The sequence below is a fragment of the Polypterus senegalus genome, chromosome 4 (assembly GCF_016835505.1).
Source record: "Polypterus senegalus isolate Bchr_013 chromosome 4, ASM1683550v1, whole genome shotgun sequence".
In the NCBI taxonomy this organism is placed as follows: Eukaryota; Metazoa; Chordata; class Cladistia; order Polypteriformes; family Polypteridae; genus Polypterus; species Polypterus senegalus.
This window is the reverse complement of record NC_053157.1, coordinates 252,114,813-252,138,796: the sequence shown is the minus strand read 5'-3', so window position 1 is coordinate 252,138,796 and position 23,984 is coordinate 252,114,813. Positions and strand designations below refer to the sequence as shown.

General features: G+C 42.5%; 1 protein-coding gene across 1 annotated transcript in view; it reads right to left on the bottom strand.

Annotated features, from left to right (window-relative positions):
* Positions 1–17,444, bottom strand: part of LOC120529046 (tripartite motif-containing protein 16-like) — a 71,772-nt gene extending 54,328 nt beyond the window's left edge. Inside the window, exons 1-2 of the mRNA XM_039753107.1 lie at positions 17,337–17,444; positions 3,085–3,670 (exon numbers count right to left, since the gene is read on the bottom strand). Coding sequence (XP_039609041.1) covers positions 3,085–3,666 — 582 coding nt within the window. The 5' untranslated portion in view covers positions 3,667–3,670; positions 17,337–17,444. The remainder of the gene's footprint in view (positions 1–3,084; positions 3,671–17,336) is intronic.
* Between the last annotated feature and the right edge of the window lie 6,540 nt (positions 17,445–23,984).

Sequence of the window (23,984 nt, the reverse complement as noted above, 5' to 3'; positions counted from 1 at the left end):
ACAAAAGAAAAGCAGATATGTAAACTTAAACTGATAAATTGTATTAAATGAAACAGAATAGCTAAACAAGTTAAAATATCATTCCACCAAAGCAACACCGTGACAAACACCTACATGAATATAAAAAACCCTCCCTTGCCCTTGTAACATATAACAAACAACACAAATACCAAAAAAATTAATGAGACACGGAAATGAACGGTCGTGAACTTGAGTCCGAGTAACAATTGTCCTGAATGCAGATGACTGGTTAACCGATATGTCGAGTGTTTGTAATTCCCGGAACAACAGCCTCACTGTGTATCCTCGGCACGTAGTGGATGATGATCCGACCCCGGGGTCTCTCATGATGAGGGTATCGGAGTGACTCCGGCAGAATGAAAAACAAACTGGATGGAAATGCGCGATGTGGAACACAGCAGGTACAGGTGGTTCGTGGTCGTGAAATGAAAGTCTCCTTCTCTCTCCTCTCCCTTCTTCCTCTTCCTTCCCTCCTGATTATTTTTATAGTCCTGTAACGAATGTAATTGATTGATTGAAAACCGGTGTTTTCCAGGTTTGGGGCTGCGGTCTCCTTCCGTCATCTTCACTGACACACACAAAACAGTAAACGGGACGATGGAAACAAGACGCACGTGGTAAGAACACAGGCAACACTATTACTACTATGTAGCCCCACTACAACTCCACTGCCAATCACTCCAGCTGCTCCCAATTGCTCAGCTCGCACCAGCTCCCCACTTCTCCAGCCTTCTTCTCCGTTAACCTCCCGTTCTCTCTCTTTCCTCTCTTCTCCTCTTTCCTTCTCTCTTCCTAGTCACCTCAAGCTTCTACTTATTATGGGGACGAGGATCTGGTGTGGCAATTAGCAGCTCCCGGCATCTATTACGGATGGGGATGACTCCTCACCTGTGCACTTAAGTGAGGACTGTCCGCATCATGCATCACCCAGGAACCGTTCCCGCCACACTACCACGCCCCCTCACTAAGCCGCGAATGCAGCAACTATTTATTTAAAAACTGGCCTTTTTGACTTGAGCTGTGGGTTCGCTACACCACAGGGTCAATTCTATTGAAGCAAATGTGTCAAAGTCTAAAAGAGACCAACTGATAGACATTCCAGGAACGGAGTGTTAGGTTTAAAAACAGGGTATATAAGGCAGGAAAAGTCAGCAAACATGGAAACATTACAGAATTTTAAAAGAGCTGTTCTGAGGATGAACACTGTCAGGTGTGGATCTGCAATAAAGTGCACCATGTGAGCATGAAGACATTTTATTTCAACACTTGTCCATATGAAGTCTTATATCATTCACTTCTTCTGGAAATGAACAGTTAATGGTTCAATAGCAACTACAAACAGCATTGGTGATAATGGACATCCCTGTCTGGTTTCACAGTCTAAACTGGAAGAGTCACAATGGATCTTATTTACACAAACCAAGACTTGTGAACTACAGTACAGTAACTTAATCTGTGTATAACCACAGAGTCCAAACCCAAATCTGCACACTTCAGTACATAAATATCTTCATTCAACTCAGTCAAAAGCTCCTTCCTCATCCAAACAGAACAGAACCATTAGAAACTCAAACACTTTAGGGTGAATATATTAAATTAAACAACTGCTGAAAATTTAAAACCAGATCTTTACCTTTGAGGCATCTGTGGAATTGACCGAAATGAACAAACAGCTAAAAAATGGATGACATAAAGAGACCAGGAGTGAAAATCAGATTCTCCACCGTGGTCCATCAATTAGGTATGTGATTCAAATAAATTTAATAAACAGACAAACAGCACATAAATACCACTACTGCTTAAAATGTTGCTTGCTAAATGTTCAAATAGCCTGGCCTGGAAAACTAGAATCCTTTGATTTCATAAATAAAGAAATGTCAGTCAATTAAGAGGCCTTGGAGCAGTTTATGTGATGAGCTACACAGGACTTCTAAAAATGTGGTTGACCCTTCTGAGGTGTTGATATTCAAGTGAAACAGAAGCAGAGGAGAGGAGCCATGGGCATCCCAGGACTTGAGGACAAGGCCAACTGTGAAAGACTCAGGGAGTTAAACCTGGTTGTGTGAGCAGAGGAGACAGCGTGGGGACCTCATCACGGTATTTAAAATCCTCAAAGGCATCAATAAAGCAGACCAGCAACATCCTTTAGGCTTAAGGGTGAATCACACACTTGAGGACATGACTGGAAATTAAGTGGAAGTGTGTTTAATACTGAAGTCAAGAAGCTCTTCTTTATATAAAGAGTTTTGGGACTCTCGGAATTCTTCTCTCTGGAGGAGATTTTGGGAGAGCATAGTTATTATCAAGACAAACAGGAATGATGATTTCCAGTTGTTTACCAAATTTCTTATATGCTACTAATAATTTTAAGACCCCCTGGGCCATATTTCCTAATCACAACTGAATGTGCGGGCCTATCATTTGACCTCACTATACGATGATCATGTAGTGTAAAAGATGAGTTTTAATCTTCATATAAATGTGGAAATACACACATTTAGCAAATATTTGCAGAACTGCTAAACTTGTGGGTTCTTTCCAAACTGTTAAAGTTCAAAATTCATCTCACAATCATACGGTGTAATTATCAAGGAGCTGACTACATTAAATTATGTCTGATCACTAAATAGGTGCAGAGTTACCAAACTTTTTAATCAAGTGAGAACATCTATACCATAAAGCCACTTAAAACTTTATGTGTAGTGTAAGAATTTTAGATCTAATCCCAAACATCAATAATAACTGACATGTGAGTGTAACGTGTCTCTTAGAGAGGCCTGAGGTACTCCAGACACAAGTGATCAGAACACAATGAACCTCCGCTCATTTTAATGAGAGCACTCAGCTCATTCGACTGTCCATGGATCACACTGTGTATCTCATCCTGGACTGTTTCATGTCTTCCACCCCATCTCACCAGGACAGGCTCCATCTTCCTGCTGTCCTATACAAGCAAATTCAAACTCCACAAAGGAAAGAATAGATTTCTCTGAAAAACTACATTTATGTATCACTTAACTCTTTTGTTTATTTAGCTTCCATTAAACTCTAAACTCCACTCACCTGTTTTCCTGCTCTTTCCGTCTTCAGCTCGACCTTTTCATGACCATCATGTTCAGTCATTCCACACATCATGCAGATGCACATCTTGTCAGTTCTGCAAAACATCTCCAGACTTTTCTGATGTTTCACACAGAGTTTCTCCTTCAGATTTCCATCAGGATCAACCAGTTTGTGGAACTTCAGGGCCGCTACTTCATAATGAGGCTGCAGGTGAGTCTGACAGTAGGAGGCCATGCAGGTCAGACAGGACTTCACCACTCTGAACTTCTTCCCAGCACAGAAGTCACACTCCACGTCTCCAGTGCCAGCATAATTCTTAGGTGGAGGATCACTGAGTCCTGTCTTTTTTAATTTCTTGATGACTTCATTCAGCAAAGTATTTCTTTGCAGTGCAGGCCTTGCCCAGAAGTTCTGTCTACAATGCGGACAGAAGAACTCTTGTCTGTGATCCCAGTAGTCGGTGATGCATTTCAGACAGAAATTGTGACCACAGGGGATGGTGACAGGGTCAGTCAGGGTGTCCAGACAAATTGAGCAGGTGAACTCATCAAGTAATCCACGCAGCTGGGCTTTAGCCATCATCAGTCTGTGGAGAGGCAGGCAGAGAGAAACAATCAGACAAACAAGGAAGTGATCTGTGAGGACATGCAAGTGAAAGTTTGTCTGTGGTCAGTGACGAGGAGGAGGAGATGTAAAGAGAAAGTTGAGAGCTCACAGAGAGAAGATCTGAGGAGACATTGAGGATGAACAGTTAATGTGAGGCAGGAGCTCAGAGAGTGAAGACCACAAAGTGACCATAAGACATACAATTACAGAAAAAATGACCTGTCACGGGGGATTAAATTCATGTCACCATTTCTTATTTATTTATTGCATACTACAATCTACATTAGACAGACTCAGAGCTCAGTGCACATTTACAAATGGAATAAAATGAAAATAAAACACAACACATAAATCACCATAAACAGATTTGTATTGTGAGAGCCAGACAGCCCTCAGCACACCAAGACAGCGAGCTGTTAAACTGATTATTCATTCTTGTTATGCTGGTGCTCTTTATTAAACAAATTGTCCATCCCATAGTAAGTTCTTTCTCTAACTTATCAAAGTTATAGGAATGTTAGGAGGAGAAGCAATTGATGCTTGCTTCCCCTTGCGCGACCCTCGATTAAATAATTTATTGTAGCAGTGCTGTCTCTTTCAGATGTACTAACCCCCGATTCCTGTCCTTCCTTTTATTTCCCCAAGTGCCCAATCGCCACACAATAAGCTCTTTAATAAATGTCAAGCCATCTGTAAGCTTAGAACGCTGATTCTTCAAAACTTTTAAGGAACACTGAAATATCTTCATAGTATATGTTTAATTATTGGGCCATCTATCCATCCAGGGTCTTGCCAGTCCCAGCAAGCATACAGCATGAGGCAGGAACAATCCCTGAATGGGGTGCTAGTTCATCGCTAACGCTGTCCACCGTGTCGACACATTTGATCACAATATACATTATTTAAATGAAGTTAAAAATGTATCTGTATAATGTAATATATATTCTTTACTGCATTTCATCTAAAAAATGATATCAAGAGCTCCAAGAAGATAGAGTTTGGACATCTAAATCAACTTAGAAGCCAGTCGTCATTATTTGTAAATACACTCTCTTTTCTATTGAATTGAATTGAATTCTTTTATTGTTACTGTATGGTACAATTACATTCAATATGCAAATCCTCCATAAACTTATTTTCCTATAAAATGGTAAAATAGCAACAACAAAAACAACAACAATAATAATAATATTAATAATAATATGATACAAAACAATGAAAAATATACAATATGAAAGCATAAGTGGCTCAGGTTGTGCCATATTACAACTGAAATGCAAGTTTACAGTGAGGTAATTGTACTTATAAGTACAAACAGTTCTACAAGGAGCACTTGATGGACTGATTGAGTGTGTTTATAGTGATTGGGATGAAACTGTTTCTGAACAGCGAGGTTCGTGTGGGAAAGGTTCTGAAGCGTTTGCCATATGGGAAAAGTTCAAACAGAATGTGTGCATGGCTGAGGCAGCGTGTGCTAGATGCTGTACCCTGATATTTCCCTCCGCTCTTGACACAGACAGCCGTAGAGCTTTCCGATCAGCTGCTGAAGAGCTGTGATTCCACACTCATATACGGTGGGTTAAAATACTGAGTGGTGCAGTGAGAGTAACAATGCTAAAGCAGCTATACTATTTGGAATAGTTTGGCCATTCTGTGAACAATTATATGGTTACAGCTTGATTACAATCAGATGCCTTAAACTAAAAAATGATAAGTGGTTAATGTCAGTGTATTTGATAAAGCTGCGTCAGGGATACAAATCAAAAAAATAAGGGGAAGCCACCCAAGAACAGTAGCACTGCTTTGATGCTGGGTGCTACCTATTTGCAATACCTACCTGAAAACTTGCGTACGCTATGGTTTGAGCTGGCATGAGAATGCGCATGGCTTTATGTCAAGTTTAGTTTTTGTACATCACTATGTGAGCGTGGAAATGGCCGTACACAACATTTTTGTACATACGCACTGTTTATACATGAGGCCCCTGGCCACCAATATATTTGACACACATAGTGTCAAGTTTAAACATTTCGTTGGTGACCTAGATGAGTGAATGCAACCAATGGGTGATGCTGATTGAAAGGAGCAATAAGACGAGCGCCACAGAACACATCTTGTACACTGAATTCATCTCATAATCAGAAATATACGTGTAGACGTGTAACTGTATCAACAGCATTAAGAGAAGATGGCTAACCATTGGTAATCGGAGTTTGCAGGGCAGCTCGTTCACTGTAAAATGCAGAGTCAGAAGCAAACTCCCTCAGTGACAGGGCAGCTAGAGCCAGAGACTAAATCACCACAAACTCTGGTTCATTGTCAGAAATGGTCTCAGCAGTAGCAGGGAGGACAAGCAAAAGAGGCAGTTAGCAATGTGATTCTGTGACCCTGCATGATAAGCCGCAGTGTAGTTAAAACAGTACAGTCGCAATGCCCAGGGTGCCATTCATATGTCTAAGCAAACAGACACTTTGGAGGACAACAGAGTGGCCAAAGCCTGATGATGGTGTAGACAGGAAATTTCAACCCCACAAGCAAGCCCTCCATTTGTCAACAGCCCACATACATCCAAGGTCCTCCTTATCCACTGTGGATTCCTTTAAAGTGCTTTCAACTTTTGTGTTGTGGTACTTTTAATAACTTGATGATTATATAACTAGCACACCAACACACCTTTATAATGCATTTTTTTATTACTATGTATTTTCCTTTGGCCATTAGTTGACAAAAAAGAACAAAAGAAATAATTACATCATTTCGATAAATAATATTAATTCATTGGATATTTCAATGGACAGGATAGCTTTTAATGTTTGTCTTTTGTAAGAAACATACAGTAGCAGTATAATTTAAACAATTACAGATCTCAGAAAGCAGAAACATTAGATATGCTAAACTGAGAAAAAAAAGAATGTACCATGATATCAAACAGATAATTTAAATGATTTATACTTTAAATTCTTGCTGTTCTCAACAGATAACTTATAATGATTACCCATATTGTAGTCAACATATTAGATTCATTTAAATGACAAGGTAACTAACTGACTAATAACTCCTGTGGGCCCACCACCTACAGGAGGAAAGGGGTCTCAGTGGAATACGATGTGGGCAGCAGTCAAAGACAGAGGCCTTGGTGGACCAGAACACAGACACTCAAACTGACTCTTGATAGAAAGGAACTGGAGTTGGAGGGTCAGGTGGAGAGCTATCAACTAGATATACAGTAGTTGGTGGGCTCATGTCCTCCCACTCACGGTTCTAGAACCAAACACCTTGATAGAGGCTGGACTCTCCTTTACTCTGGAGATGACAGAGATGAAATGCTTCAGGTGAAAGTGGGCATCTTATTGTGTCTCTGCCTGGTCGATGCTGTATTGGAGTTTCTCCTGGAGAAAGAGATGGCTGCTTCTTTGTGGCTGATGTTCACAGATGGGAGGTCTTTGACTGCCATATATGCCAATGAACTAAATGTCAGTTTGGAGTAGCCGGCCTTCTTGGAGGGCCTGAAGGGTATCCTGGAAATGGTCCCAGCTGGGAATTCAAAGTTCTGCTGGATGAGTTCATCGCCTTTGTAGAAAATGATGGAGACACCTGGAGAGGCATGATTGGGACAAATGGTCACCCTGATCTAAACCCGAGTGGTGTTTTATTAGTGGACATCCGTGCTAGGCATGGTTTGTGTATAATGAACACCATGTTCGTCATAAAGTGGCTCATAAGTGTACTTGGTACCAGGGCACCTCAGGCTAAAGATCTATGATCAATTTTATAATCTTGTCATCAGATTTGTAGCCATATATTCTGGACACTTGGGTGAAGTGAGGGACAGAGCTCTCAACTGATTACCACCTGGTGGTGACTTGGTCTGATGGTGAGGGAGGCACCTGGACAAGCCTGGAAAGCCCAAACAAACAATGAGTGTTGACTGTCAATGTCTGGTTGAGGCCCCTGTCCAGAACATTTTCAACTTCAACCTCCAAAAGAGATTTTCCCACATACTGGGAAGGCTGGGGACATACAATCCAAAAGGGCCTTGTTCATAGCCTCCACTGTGGAAGCAGCTGCAAAGAGCTGTGACCTGAAAGCCATAGGTGCATCTCAAAGTGGCAACCTAAAGACCCAAAAGGTGGACATCAGAGGTGAGAAATGCCATAAGGCTGAAAAAGGATGCCATCTCTTAATGGTTAGCACAGGGGACACCCGAAGTAGCAGAGAGGTACAGATAGGCCAAAAGGACAGTGGCCTTAGTGGCCAGGGAAGGAAAAAAATGGCTGTGGGAGGAGTTCAAAGAGATCATGGAAAGTGACTATCAATTGGGCTGAAAGAGGTTCTAGCAAACCATCATGCAATTCAAAAAAAGGAAGGCAGGGATTCACCCAGACTGTTCTCAGTAAGGGTGGAGAAGTGCTTACCTGGACTGAGGATGTTGTCTGGCAGTGGAAGGAACACTTTGAGGAGTTCCTGATCCCAATGGGCACATCCTCCGTAGAGAAGGCAGAGCCATAAGATGCAACTCTGAAGATGCAACACCCCGGGGTGGATCTGCCCAGAAATGCAGAATTGTCAGGACATTGAGGGACTGACAAGCCTTTTCAAAGTTGTGTGGTAATCAGGAGCTGTGCCTCTGGAGTGGTTAGACCAGGGTGGTGGTCTCCATTTTTAAAAAGGGAAACCGGAAAGTGTGCTCCAACTACTGAGGTACAACAATCCCCAGCCTTCCTGTGAAATTTTATGCTAGGGTACTAGAAAGGAGATTCTACCCAATCATGGAACCTCAGATCCATGAGGAGCAATGTGAATTCATCTAGGCAGGAAGTGGACCAGCTCTTTACCCTCCCAAGGATTCTGGAGGGGGCATGAGAGTACGGCAATCTGTCTACATGTGTTTTAAGGACCTAGATAAGGTGTATGACCGTGTTTCCTTGAGTAAATCTGTTGGCGTGCTGGAGGGAGTATGAGGTACCAGAGCCCCTAATAAGGGTAATCCAGTCTTTGTGTAATCACAGTGAGAGCTGTATCCGCATACTCTGACAAACATCAGCACCATTTCCAGTCTGAGTGGGACTCCACCAAGACTGTACTTTGACTCCTAATCCTGTATGTGATTTTCATGGACTGGATATCAAGGCATAGCCTGGGTTGGGGATCTAGTTCAGTGGCCTCAAAATTACATTACTGCTTTTTGTAGACAATGTGGTTCTGTTGTCTTCATCAGGCTGTAAACTCCAACATGCATTTGGAAGGTTTGTGACTGAGCATGAATGGTGAGGGATGAAGATCAGCACCTCCAAATCTGAGGCCATGGTCCTCAGTAGGAAAGGGTGAACTGTTCTCTCCGAACGAGAGGTGAGTTACTGCCTCAAGCGGAGGAGTTGAAATACCATGAGTGAGGTAAAGGGATGGTGAGATTGAGAGATGAACTGAGGAGGCAAAAGCAGTTATGCTGATGTTATATTGATCGGTAATATTGAAGAAGCAAAAATGAATTGTGAAAAGCAATACAGCAACTTTAGACAATAGCTTATGAGATGACACTTATTTTCGATTAAAAAGCACAGCTTGCCCCAATGCTCTTTTGTTGAACTGAAACTGGCTGAAATAAGCCTGGCTGGTTGATTTGGGCCAGACTGACTCACTGAGTGAACTCCGTGGCATATCACCTCATGTTCACAGTAGCAGAGTGCTGCCTGGAGAAATGAATAAATATGAAGTGAACATTTCCAGGTATTAAAAGTTCAGACATGAAAACAACAGCCATACACTGTACTGTATTACAACCCATAGAATGCTGACAGACAAGCACAATGGAGCAGAGATGGAAGAGTGGAAAAAAACATTATGTGGAGTTTTGGAGCAGCTAGATAGAACTGATGGCAAGAAGTAAACTGTGGAAATGAAGTCAACCACTCCAGAAAAATGAGGAATGTCACTGGTGATGACTTTTCCTGGCAGAGCTGAACCATCAATTGTATGTGCTGTTTGAGGATGTCCTATTGTGTTCACCTGTCGGTGCTCTAATGGCTCTACTGTACATATACATACATACATATTTACATAAACATATACACACATAAATATATATACATATATATAATTCACTAAGGCAAGACAACCATGAAAAGCACGCCGGAAGGGGCGTGGATTCACTAAGCCACCGACAAGTGAGACACCTATGGCGCACGAAGATAGGAGCCACGCCCACCAACTCCATTGGATACGACAACTCGCAGGGCCACGCCCACCAAGTCGGACGCGAGGACACAGAAAAAGTGTCGTCATTTATATTCGTCTGTCGTGGAGGCCACATGCGGTGCAAGGCAGGTTAATGTCATGCACCTCCGAGCTACGTTGACTGTTCATAGAGGCATGTTTCTCGCGGAGGTGAATCGCCATATGCAGCATATGAGGTGTATCTCATGGGATCTTTAAAACAATCCTTTACAACTGAGGTTAAAACACAATGAAGTAAGCAGTCTTTAAAAAACCGAGTTTTCAGTTACAACGCATGACCGCTTGCACCATAGCAAACTGTTTTACACACTACATACAGCAATTCGCATCCGCGACAAACATGCGTCTTCTTAGATGCTCCTGCAGGAACACAGAAGACGTTTTCCTACCCACCAACACTCCTTTTTCACCGGCCCGCGTCTACCCTCGCTCTCTAGGCATTCACACTGCCTGCCCATGTGCCCGGACGCAAAAACTCACCGACCACCCAGTTAGCCCCTTTCGTCTGTGCTAGGAGTCCACATGCACGTCTAAGCCACGTTGACTTTTCATTATTCTTTTCGGTTTCGACACCCGACCGCGTCCACCATGAAAAACCATGCGAAAGGAACAACGAAGCCCCGCCCAGAAACTCTACCCCTCCTCCCACGTGCTCAGGAACGTACCTCAGACCACTGACCGCCAAATCAAACAGCTCATCAAACACATACTCACTCGCTTTGGTCTGTGCTGTGGTCCACGTTGACTATTCTTTTGCCCTCCATGGCTGCCGCTTCAAATGTATTTCATGGAAACAACAATTCTTTGAATGTTATGGAAATTCCTGCTTCAGGTAACTGTTTGTTTCTGTCAGTCGGGTTTTTTTTGGAGAAATGTCATTGACGAAACTGTTGCTCTCAAACTTCGTGACATGGCTCTTGGCTTTGTTTGCCAACATTGGGATAACTTCGGTGACGTGGTGTCCGTTGTTCTTAGTCACAGAGGCATTGTTATACAGTCTGCTCAACAATACGCTGATTACATGAATACGTCCAGACTCTATGGTGCAGCGTGTCAAACGGTTTGCGAGGGGTATCCCATGGGATCCTTAAAACAATCCTTTACAACTGAGGTTAAAACACAATGAAGTGAGCAGTTTTCGGTTACGACGCTCCACCACGTGCTCCATGGCAAACTGTTTTACACGCTACATAAAGCAATTCGCATCCGCGACAAACATGCGTCTTCTTAGATGCTCCTGCACTTTGTTCACACCCCCACTACCGTGGTCAGGTGTCTTGGTGGATTATATATAGAAAGGCAGCCGAAACCGCACAGAGCAATGAAAAGTCTACAGTTCCATCTTTTCATTCACTTTCTGTTGTATCCTCAAACCCTCCCTTTGTAGATAACTGTGTCTTTCCAGAAGTGTTCAACCATCAATAAATAATTATGCATGACATTGACCGTGTGTCTACCCGGCGTGGGTAAGCCGTTGAGCCCATTCGGGCTGCAAACCGTGGAATTCCCACTAAGTGCGACTCATACGCTCCCCAGGGCCGATCCTGGCGACGGGCAAAAACGTGCCCCGCACGTGGGCGGCCAAACTCAAAGGCGGCCGTTGAGGAGACGGGCAGCGACCGGCGGCTGTCCGCCTTTGAATTTTAAAGTCTGAGGGCGGCCGACGACCATAGCAGCGGCGGCGTTTGCAGTGTGCAAAGTTTGACGAAGTTGCGTGTGGCGTGTATTGTAGTTGATGCCTATTAGGGACTCCACACACATAGCGATTTGCTCGCGAGCGGCGCAAAACCTTTGATGGTCGCCGGCTCATCGCACGCTCTGTCTGAACGGTTCCATTGCTTACCATGTGTTTACGACACGCTCTCTAAATGTGTATAGTCCCTTAGTCAACGTTCAACTTGCATGTTTCATAGTTGCGTCGCGAAGGCGATAGATTTCATGTGAGATGCGTACGTTCCTCAACGGGATTGCGAGTCAAGACAAGCGGCAAAAGACAGCGGGGCTGCGGCGATCTCTGAATTGACTGTCACTGTGTGCAGAGCTGCCTGTCGCTTAGAACGATTAAATAAACCGGCTTTCTAATCTAGGCTGTTTTTTTCTATAAAATTAATCGTTTGAAATTAAATTTTATTTATACATCCCGACTCTAACCATAACACCGTCTTAATCCTGTTTGAAGTAGTACATGTAATAGTAATATCCGTCATATCATAATAGAAAATAGGTACGTAGGGCGGCGAAACCACATTCGCACAAAGGCGGCCGTCTACCCAGGATCGGCCCTGACGCTCCCACTGATTGCGTCGCGACAAACATGCGTCTTCTTGGATGCTCCTGCACTTTGTACACACCCCACCCCCCCCACGTCACGGACGATTGTGTGTTGGTTCGTTCCGTGCATTGTTACAATGTTGCTTTTCTTGCCGATTTATTACATTACCGATTTTTCAAATGTTAATTTTCTCCCTGTGCTTAAAATTCATTAAAAAAAACCGGCCTGATTATGCGGCGTATGGTACGCCGCGGGTTGGCTAGTACATATATACATACATACATATACATATACACACATATATATAAATATATTGTGATGGATGTCCGGCAAGAGTTGCCGGCACTCACCCCTAGGCCACAAGGAGGAGCTGTCCCGACAGCATGGACGTGCCCCGAGTTTCAGCAGGGCCTCATAGACTTTGTAGTTTGTATACACAGCCCTGCTGGATACCTTGGGGACCACAAGGAGTCGCTGTAGCGAGCCTCGGAGACTCATATGTGCCCTATGGTACTAGGTGTCTCACTTGTCGGTGGCTTAGTGAATCCACACCCCTTTCGGTGTGCTTTCCATGGTCGTCTTACCTTAGTGAATTATATATATATATAGATGATAGAACATAGTTATTTTGTATGCTCCTTGTTTTTGGCCCTTTAATCTGTTCACATCACAGACGGGTCTTCTTAAATGCATTGAGGGAGTCAGCAGGTCAGATGGAGGTTTGCACCTCAGTCCACCAACTTGGAACTCCACAGGAAGAGAGTCTGGACTGAGACCTGATACCCCACAGAGGCGCCATCACCAGACGCTGTTCATGGCAGACCTGAGTGGCTGAGAAGGAGCAGAGCGCCTCACCAGAGGCTCCACATATGCAGGGCTGACCCATTTGATATTTGGTGCCTTGTATTAATCCCTGAGGGGTCCTTTCACGTGACCTTTAGAGGTCCAAGTGCTGGGTTAGCCATTGCACCCCTGTAGCCTCAGAACCACCAAGGATTTTTATTACCACCATTTAGTTTTATTATTATTTTTATCTTAAGAGAAGTGACCTGTACTATATAAGTTATTTTAACTACGTAAGACTGCTTCAGGTTTGACGTTAGTACAAAAGAACATGGAACAGTCAGAGAGCTTGTCTGGTCCTGAGTCAGGCGATGCTTGTGGCCATCTTATTGAATGCCTGCTAATGACATCTGTCTGTGTCCGCTCTCACAATGGGGGCTCCTCACATCACTCACACAGAACTGCCAAAGTGGGTTATGAAACCGGTGGACTGTTGAGATTTCTCTGTCAAAAGGACACAGTGTTACAAATGGAGAGGTGAAGAGCAGACTTGGAGAAACTCGCTTGTTTAACTGTTCACTTCACTGGCAGATGGACACTAAGCTTAGAGTTCAATCCCAGCTTCACCCGAGTCATTTCCAGGTGACGTCAGCTTATCGAGCCGCTTGACCCTCATGTAGAGCAATCAGCTTAAAGCCCTTTTGAGGCCCACAAAGAAGAAAACTGGGAAACATCAACTTTAAACTAAAAGGATCGTTTTACAAGTGACATGAAATTAGCTGAAACAAAACTAATATTGACTTTCAGCCACACAGCATGTTTGGCGGAATTGTGAAAAGGCCAAACAAGACCAATAACAACTAGAACCTGCCTGCCTTGAGATACAAGGAGCGATGAACTGGTGCAGGGCCTGCGAGCACCGTGTAGGTGAAACCACATGATCTGTGAGAACTGCACTCAAGTAAGACCAGAAAAACGGGATTTACAGGAAACACACGGCTGCACCTCAACTGACAAGCAGGGACTTCTTAGGTACAGTGATCCCTCGCTCCACTCCATCACGGATTTTAAATATAAGCATATCTAAATATATATCACGGATTTTTCACTGGTTCGCGGATTTCTGCAGACAATGGGTCTTTTAATTTATGGTACATGCTTCCTCAGTTTGTTTGCCCAGTTGATTTCATACAAGGGACGCTATTGGCGGATGGGTGAGAAGCTACCCAATCAGAGCACGTATTACGTATTAAATAAAACTCCTCACAGCCTGTATTGATTTTTGATTGTTTGCTTTTCTCTGTCTCTCTCACTCTCTCTGACATTCTCTGCTCCTGACAGAGGGGCTGTTTGCACAGAGGCTGTTTGCTTAGAAGATACGGACGCTTCTCTAAAAATTCTTGAAAGACTACCTTCACATTGATCCCTTCATTGCGGCGCTTTATCGCCGGTGCTTCATTTACTTAAAAGCCCAGCAGCCCTATTGATTTTTGCTTATTTATTTCTCTCTCTCTCTCTGACATTCTCTGCTCCTGACGACACTCCTTTGAAGAGGAAGATATGTTTGCATTCTTTTAATTGAAAGAACTGCCATCTCTGTCTTGTCATGGAGCACAGTTTTAACTTTTGACTAAAGGGTGTTATTTCATGTCTAGAGGGCTCTAATAATGTTAAAAAACGTATGTAGAAGGTCGTAAACAGGTTTTCAATGCTCTAACTGCGAAAATATTAGTTTTATAAATAAAGAATCCTACTTCGTGGAAATTCATTTATTTGTCTGGAGTGGATTAACCGCGATAAACGAGGGTTTACTGTATAACTGTGCAGAGAATATTTATAAACAGTGTGGGAGAGTTTCTAAGGGCTTAAAATATATAAAAATAACCATACAAACATATGGTTTCTACTTCGCGGATTTTCACCTATCACCGGGGGTTCTGTAACGCAACCCCCGCGATCGAGGAGGGATTACTGTACTGTGATTATTATGGGACACTTTGGGAATCTGTGACAAAACTATCAGTTTGTAATTCTTTAAAACACAGAAACACACTGTAGATGTGTTCAGGAGGGGCTTCATTGTCACATATCAAAGACACATGGGGTCTGACTTCTCAGAATTCTGTCGAGATTAAGTGAATGAACAAATTGGACTATCAGGCCCTTCAAGCACTGCTGTAGTCAGCAAATGAGCAAAATGAACAGCAGTTTGACTAAATAGTGAGGTGGGCTACAACCACACGGTGTTCACTTTGGACTCAGAACAGAAGCTTCAGTAACGGGCACCCTGTCCATCTGTGCCATACATATGGGGGATTTGAGAATTCCAAAGTCATCAATAGTTTAGTAGAAACAGTGAAATGGATGGAGCCTCAGTCTTACAGTAAGCATTTGTGAGAATGTGATAAACCAAACACCTCTAAAAGATGACCAGTTCATCAAACGGCATCCTACTTTACAGACCCTGACTTCTGTGATTTCTTTTCAGATAAAATTGCCAGGCATCTCCACTCAGGATGTCTTTTTAACTGTGTAGTCCACATTTTATCACAGCTACTTAATCGAAGTATGCAATGCTGTGTTCTTGTTGTACTTGAAACCTTTCCTCAGATGTTAACAGTCAGCCATGTAGATCCTGATCTCCATTGATCCTCACCGCAGCATCCTTTGCCCTCATACCCAACACTTGTTACCAAATCTCTCTACCCAACCATCTGCCATCCTTCAAATGTCTTTTCATCCACCAACAGCATGCATTTCTAACTGAGGGTCCGCACCATGTCATCCTATTTTCCATGATTCTCCTGCCATCTTGCTGACATTCTTATTTATTTTTCTTTCTGTCCTGATGAGCAGCTCCTACATCTTTTTGATGGGCCGGATTGCATCCTCATACATCAGCACTGCTTGGACTCCTGTCTTATACAACTTACAGTTACGTTTTCTTGACAGTCTCTGACCATTTGTACCTTTCTTCCATTTCTCAGCTCGGCTTCAGTTCCATGATGGCTGTTTGTCAAGCACCTCTCGTGTCAAACACACAGGCCAGATATGTTACTTGGTGGACTTGTTTGAGCTCGACATTTTGGTCTATGGCTCAGATTCTCTCATCCCCTCCTTTATGGCTCATGATAACATCTGCCTTTCCAGCATTTACTTTTAATCCTTTTTTGAGTTTTATTGAAAAATATTTATTTTAATTTCCAAACTTTAAATTACAGCCAGGACTTAGCGTTCATATCTCAGTCCAATGGAGAAGTTGTAGATGGCCTTGAAAATGGCTGATCAATCACCATCAACATGACACCTGTGAGGATTTCAGTAGTTTGACAAGAAAAAATGAATGGGGACAAATGACAGAGCTGAGAGAGAGAGAGAGACGTGAGCACAGACTCCAGGCTGTCATGGCTGCCATCTACTAAACACTGACTTGAAGGGGAGTGAATACTCCTCTGTTACTTGGTGCTTTATATTTGTAAGTAATTTAGACCACTTTACAGTGATACAGTTGATTGTTGCTAAAAAACTAAATGAAATCTTCTATTATATAACAAGAAAATGTGAGAACTGCCAAGAGGTGAATACTTATAAAGGAGCAACTTTAAATAAGTTACAAATAAATAGTTAAAAGGGCAGAAGTGTATTCAGCAATACATTCACTAATTAGTATTCACTAATAACCAAGAAAAAGGCCTGAAAAAGATACAGAAATGGTTCAGAAAAAAATCAAAATAAAATCAAATCCTAACAAGCAGCAGCACAGAATGCATGAGCAGAAATCGCTGCAAATGAAACATGAAGAAAACAAAAACTCAGCAGTAAAAAAAAGTGAAAATCATGAGATGAAAGTTGATGGAGATGTCAACAGCATGTTGGAGACGTTAGAGATTTAGAATTCCATTTTCAGTGACTCGTTAGCCTTTAGTCTCAATGCACTGCTATCAGGACTGTCAAGAAACAATAAAAAGAGAAAGAGAGAGCATGGCAGCCGAGAGCAGCGACTAAACCTGCAATTAGAACTTCACTCTGCTCTGTATGTGTGACAATACACTTACACTAAACACGACTAAACAGACAAAGCAAGGGTTTTTACATTTTACCTCTCTAGTAACTTTTATTTTTCTGTTGCTATTTGTAAAGCACACACATACTGTAGGTGTGAAACTGTGCTCGATGTTGTTTAAGATCTCCAGGCCAGGTAACTCCGTCCTGCTCCATCAGCTCAGTATAATTTAACGTCTTTGTTACCAACAGTCAAATACGAGATTCTGAAAGTCACCTGCCGCCCCTCCAGGGTCCTGCTTGACTAGAATATCACACGTTACTCTGCACAGTTTTTTAGTTCTGCTCTCCTTACCTGTTTATGTCCCTGATGTCCTGTGAAGTGACAACATGACTTTATTCAATATAATACGGCAGACGTTGTGAGGCCAAACCTAAGACTGCAGCAGGACTCGGTGTGTCAGTCAGCTCTCCGGCTGCTCTTCTACATTACAAACACACCGTAACCAGGAAGTGCAGGTTTGTGAATAAAGTAACCGACAGGAATGCTGTCTGGTGAGTCATCATCACTTTACCATCGGCTGTTCCTTATTAACAGATATTAACAGACACAATTACAATACTGACACGCCTGCCTTTCTTTGGATTACAGACACACTCAGATTGCTGGCCCCTTTACCCTCACTGCTCCATTGTCTCCCATTAGGACGTAATCCATTTCTTCTGAGCTCACACGATATAAAAGCAGGATGAGTGCCATACTTTGTTCAAACTACAGTAAGTAGAAATTCACATCGGCACCTCGTCAGTCATTTGCTTTTGTTGTGTTCTCCCAGAATTCCATCACGTTATTCAAACTCCATCCCATCTAAACCTTTGATGACCTTTCATTTTGGAGCAAATTCTTTTTGTGTTTCCTTTCGTATTGCAGTTTATTATTTTCAGTGAGTCCCAAATTGTCAAGAGTTTCTTAGGCCTCTGTTAGTACAGGTCTGGGTTCAGTGTGTTTAGGGTTCAATACATTTTATATTTTATCATTAATAGTTATGCAGTGTGAAGTGTTCTACTTTGTACCATTTGTTATGATTAATTATTATTGTCACTTTTTATTTCTGATTCATGAACACCTCCATGTTGTTGAGGACAACTCCACCGTTGATAAACCACTGCACACAACTTGGCATTTGAAAACGAAATAGACCCCATTGACACTGCAGCTCCATTCCCATTTTATCACTCATGTGTGACAACAATCTGAATTTTAGAGAAATATGATTTTCAAAAAGCATAATGAAATCAAAACCTTGTCGGAAAGTATTTCTACTGTTCTTGTAATGACTGTTTTATACCCAAACCGTCCACATCGCTCTCAGTATTCTTTGGGCCTCTTGTTTCTATGTTCAGAAATGTGTTTCTTCAAGAGCTTCTTTATGTCATCATCAGCATTTAAAAAGGTTAAATGTGTGGAAGTGTAAAATACGGGAGTGTTAAATCAGAGTCCTATTGTAAATGCTTTATGTCAGAGAGGGGCGCCCACCTCCATTAGTAAGAGGGATGTTATATCTGGAGGCAATAATATTACACTGACAACAGGAGAAAGATGGAGGAAGATTTAAAGTAATAATCTGTAGCAGGTTCTTGTTGCTGAGTACACAAGAAAATGATGGATGATAACTGCAGGACACCAAGAGACTAAACATCTGCCATTTGAGTCTGCAGAAGGGAAGGAGCTCCAGTAGAAAAAGTGTGAGTCCAAGTCTGATACCAGTCTGAAATATGAAGATACCCTTGAGGGATACACTGGGGGGGCCAACCCACTTGGAACAGTCTGTACAGACCACCATTGAATAACAGAACTGGCCATCTGCAAAGGAGAACTGGACATGGCTTTGTGGGGCTCTTTAATTAACCCAACGTTTCAGAGACGAGTCCTTTGTGACAGCAGAGAGAAACTGAGCTTCGCTGTTTATTGGATTGGTGAGGTGTCAACCTCTTTGAGCTGAACTTGGTGGGGTTTGGAAGAGTTTGGGGGTCTGTGTTAATGATCAGGTTTGGGTCTGTGGTGCCGCAAAAATGAATTTAGGAGGTTAGCAAAAGTTTTATTGGGTCAGGAGAAGGTGGCCATTTATGTGACTAGGAAGGAGAAGATGAAGAGAGAAAAAGAGTCTGACTTGGGGGGCTTCTGTAGGGCACATGGAGAATTCTAGGAGATTATAAGTTTTATAAGATGCATGAAGCAATGAATGAAGCAATTGCTAAGTGCGTAGAAATGACTGCAAAGAGTGAAGGCTGCTTGTTTGTGAACAGTTGCTTTCTCCAGTGTGCTGAATGTGTTTAAAGAACTTCTGCCTTAGCCAAGTAAATTACTTAAAAGACTGTTATTCAGAGTCTGGGGTAGCAGATGCTCTTACAGTTGTCAATAAGGCACTATATAAGCCCCCGACCCGGCACAGATTCACACTGAGGCACGTGTTCAATAAACAAAGTTTTATTTTTCTCTTCAGCCATGGGGCACGTCTTCCCTGTGTTCCACAGGCTCAACACAGTCCCAAAACACTTCAACACAACACAGCCCAAACCAATTCTTCCTCAGACGGCACCACCACTCCTCTCAGGCAACCTCATCCTCTTCCTCCCAATTCTGGCTCCAGAGTGGTGGTTGCTGGCCCTTTTTATAACCCACCCGGAAGTGCTCCAGGTGCTTGATCACCTGTGGCTAATTGAACTTCTAAGTCGGGCTGTAAAGGTGTCCATAAAGGCGCCAGGATCCATGCAGCACCCCCTGGTGGCCACCCCAGATCCCCACAGGGTTGTGGAGAACTCCATCTCCCATGGAGCCCTGCGGGAAACTGAGGCACCAATGTCACCCAGGGAGGCTGCCACCAAGCGTCCCGGGGGAGCTACTGAGGAGCCCATGGCTGCTCACCCAGAACATATGCAGAACGGGCGTCCCTGCCGGGCATGGGACCTGGCTGCCCACCACATAGTATATGTCATTATTTGTAAGTTTGTGCCTATTAACAGTCTGTGCTTCTTTGTCTGTCAGCTGACAAATCAATAATGTAAAGTAAAACCCTAAAAGATGGGAGACGTCCCACATAATAACATAATAGCATAGCAGTAGGGGATCATATCCAAATTTAATTGTATTAGTAATACATGTGAATATCTAAAACATCAATAGCAAGTAAAATCAAAAGTGATCATAAGAATAACTTGATTGGTATTTGTAATGCAGCCTGTGCCTAGTCAGTGAGCCTGGAATGTCTTTGAATTCTACAATCAGATGCAGTGCTAAATAAAGATGACCTATTGAACTTGTAAGTTTAACTGAATACAGAAGGACACCCTGTAGTGTGGTCAGTTAAAGAGTTAAGAATTGAAAAATCTGAATTTCAAAAAAAGTATTATAAGCATAAAGAATATGTAACTTCAAAACTATAGATGTTCTTTTTCTCCAGATTCAGCAAACCCTGTGACCAATGGATGAAAAACAGAGCTTATTCCTATACAAGCTGAAAGAAATAGTTTAACAACAAGTTTGGGCAGAGAAATTAGAAATAATCTGACCAAACTGGGTGGTGAATGTTTGATTATCTATACTAATAAAAGGCAAAGCCCTCACTGACTCACTCACTCACTCACTCACTCACTCAATGACTCACTCATCACTTAATTCTCCGACTTCCCGTGTAGGTAGAAGGCTGAAATTTGGCAGGCTCATTCCTTACAGCTTACTTACAAAAGTTAAGCAGGATTCATTTCGAAATTCTACACGTAACGGTCATAACGATTGATAACGATCAACAAGTCCGCCATGTTGAACTTTCTTATTTATGGCCCCATCTTCATGAAATTTGGTAGGCGGCTTCCCTGCGCTAACCGAAACCGATGTACTTACTTATTTCGATGGTATGACGCCACTGTCGGCCGCCATATTGAACTTTCCAAACGTCACTAATTCTCCAACTTCCCGTGTAGGTAGAAGGCTGAAATTTGACAGGCCCATTCCTTACAGCTTACTTACAACAATTAAGCAGGTTTCATTTCGAAATTCTACGCGTAACGGTCATAACGGTCAACAATGTCCGCCATGTTGAACTTTCTTATTTATGGCCCCATCGTCACGAAATTTGGTAGGCGGCTTCCCTGAGCTAACCGAAACCAATGTACGTACTTATTTCGGTGGTATGACACCACTGTCTGCCGCCATATTGAATTTTCCAACATCACTAATTCTCCAACTTCCTGTATAGGTAGAAGGCTGAAATTTGGCAGGCTCATTCCTTACAGCTTACTTACAAAAGTTAAGCAGGTTTCATTTAGAAATTCTACGTGTAATGGTTATAACGGTCAACAACGTCCGCCATATTGAACTTTCTTATTCATGGCCCCATCTTCTCAAAATTTGGTAGGCGGCTTCCCTGCACTAACCGAAACCTATGTACATACTTATTTCGGTGGTATGATGCCACTGTTGGCCGCCATAATAAACTTTTTAACAGTCGTTGTTACTTATGGGCCTATCTTCAAGAAATTTGGTACACGGGTTCCCAACGCTAACTGAATCCTACTTACGTACATATATACGTCCATAGCCTGCACCTCGGTCACCGTGTGAGGTGGCGTTGGGTCCCCCATCCCAACGCCTCCCACGTTGTTGGCTGCCTGCTTATATAAGACTGTCCGTCGCTCCGGTCTCTACATTCTCTTCCTTGCTTCGCCACGGGATTCACATCTCCCTACTTATAAATACAGCCTTTTTTTTTAATCCACGGCTTCTCCGCTGTTTTATTGTTCATTTATTATGATCATAGTTATTGTGTAGGTATTTTACACTAACTTTACATTGTTCAGGTACCCATTTCCTTTATCATTCCAACCCCCATTACCATGTCTATCGAGATGATCACTATCGATCAAAGAACTGTCACTTACCGAGTGGTTTCCATGCCCAGAGATAGCACCTACCTTTTCCATTCTCTTTGTTACATATTGCACGGCCATATCAGGCTCACTCTTGATATCCATTGTGTCTTATGTATTGAATGACTGGACAGGTTCAAGGTGTGGACTGATGACGGTACAGGAGATAATTAGACTACACAGGAGCACTAGAAGTGTGAAATGCTTAAGCCCTTCACCTGTGGTTCTGAATGTGAGTTGATGGCTGCCGCTGAATTGTTCAGTTGTCGCTTTCAAGTGTACCGAAATGGCCAAATATTTTACACCTTTCGACAACCGCCAATGCCTCTTAAACATCTTAGATTCACAGGTGACGATTTCAGTAGTGGACACTTTGATGTTTATGAATGTTTAAACTCTCAAAAGCTGGATGTGAAGTTATCACTGAAACCGGTTGTGTGCTTACAACGCTTGACAGATGCCGAATGTCACTTCAACACAAGTCCTACAAATACTGTCGTAATTGAAACAAACCATGAAACTCAAACTGATTATGACAGCAGCAATCCAAGCTGTGAGATTTGAGACAAGATTACTGTTCACATGGCCAACTGTAAGTTACATGCTCAAGAGTCAGCTCATCACACAGCTTGGTCATATTACAACCGGAGGGCCAAACTGACAACATGGTATACAAAGAGATCCTTAACAAATAATTATTGGGATATTTTCCCATAGTTTAAAAAGGTTTAATTTTCTTCTTAATAAAAATTTTAATGCAGTACTTCGCCGCTGCGAAGCGCGGGTATTTTGCTACACATATATATATATATATATATATATATATATATATATATATATTGTGACAGATAGATCAATCAATCAATCAATCAACATTTATTTATATAGCACATATTCATACAAAAAAATGTAGCTCAAAGTGCTTTACAAAATGAATAGAAAAATAGAAGACACAATAAAAAATAAACATAAGTCAACATTAATTAACATAGAATAAGAGTAAGGTCCGATGGCCAGGGTGGACAGAAAAACAAAAAACTCCAAAAGCTGGAGAAAAAAATAAAATCTGTAGGGGTTCCAGACCAAGAGACCGCCCAGTCCCCTCTGGGCATTCTACCTAACATAAATCATCATATTTTCATGGAAGGACCTGATGATGATGGTCACGTAGACTTCTGGCTTTCAGTCCATCATTGTTGGAGCATCATGATGCTTTGAGTAGGTGGTGGTGGCGCAGGCCGCCACCACAAAGAAACCGGAAAAAGAAACAGAAGAGAGAGTAGGGGTCAGTACGGATTTTAGAGCCACCATGAATAGTTATTATGAAGAATTGAACATACAGAGTATCAGGATTATGTTAAAGTGAAGTTATAAAAAGGCCATGTTAAAGTAATGTGTTTTCAGCAGTGTTTTAAATTGCTCCACTGTATTTGCCTGGCGAATTCCTATCGGCAGGCTATTCCAGATTTTAGGTGCATAGAGGGCACTATCGTCCTCTTGAACCCTCAGACTATACTCCAGACACCAGGTAAAAGTCTAAATATATGAATTTTTATTAATACATAGTACACAAAGCACCCTCCTCTCCACAATACTCATTAAATAATCAATACAATCAATAATCACAATCCTCCACTCCCGGACGCATTGCCACCCTTCCACCGACTCAACACCTGGGATCTCCCACAGTCCTTTTATAGTCCTGGTCAGATATAAACTCCTTTTCTTCAACCCGGAAGCACGTCATTCCTCTTGTCCATGTGACTCGGACGTACTTCCGGGGTGTAGGGCAAATAGTCGCTGCTCCTCCCTGCAGTGCCTTCTAGCGGCCCCCGTGGCATCCAGCAGGGCTGTGGATAAAAATTCCATTGTCTATAATTCCCTGCTGGCATTCGGGGCACCTCCATGCTGCAGGAAGGGCTCCACCTGGCGGCCTGGGGGTATTGGCTGGAATGACTGGTCGGCCATATTCCACAATATATATATATATATATATATATATATATATAGTGACTGGACGGCCGGCTGTTCAATCCGGTCGTGACATCCCAGAGCAAGAAAAATGGACCCTAGGTGG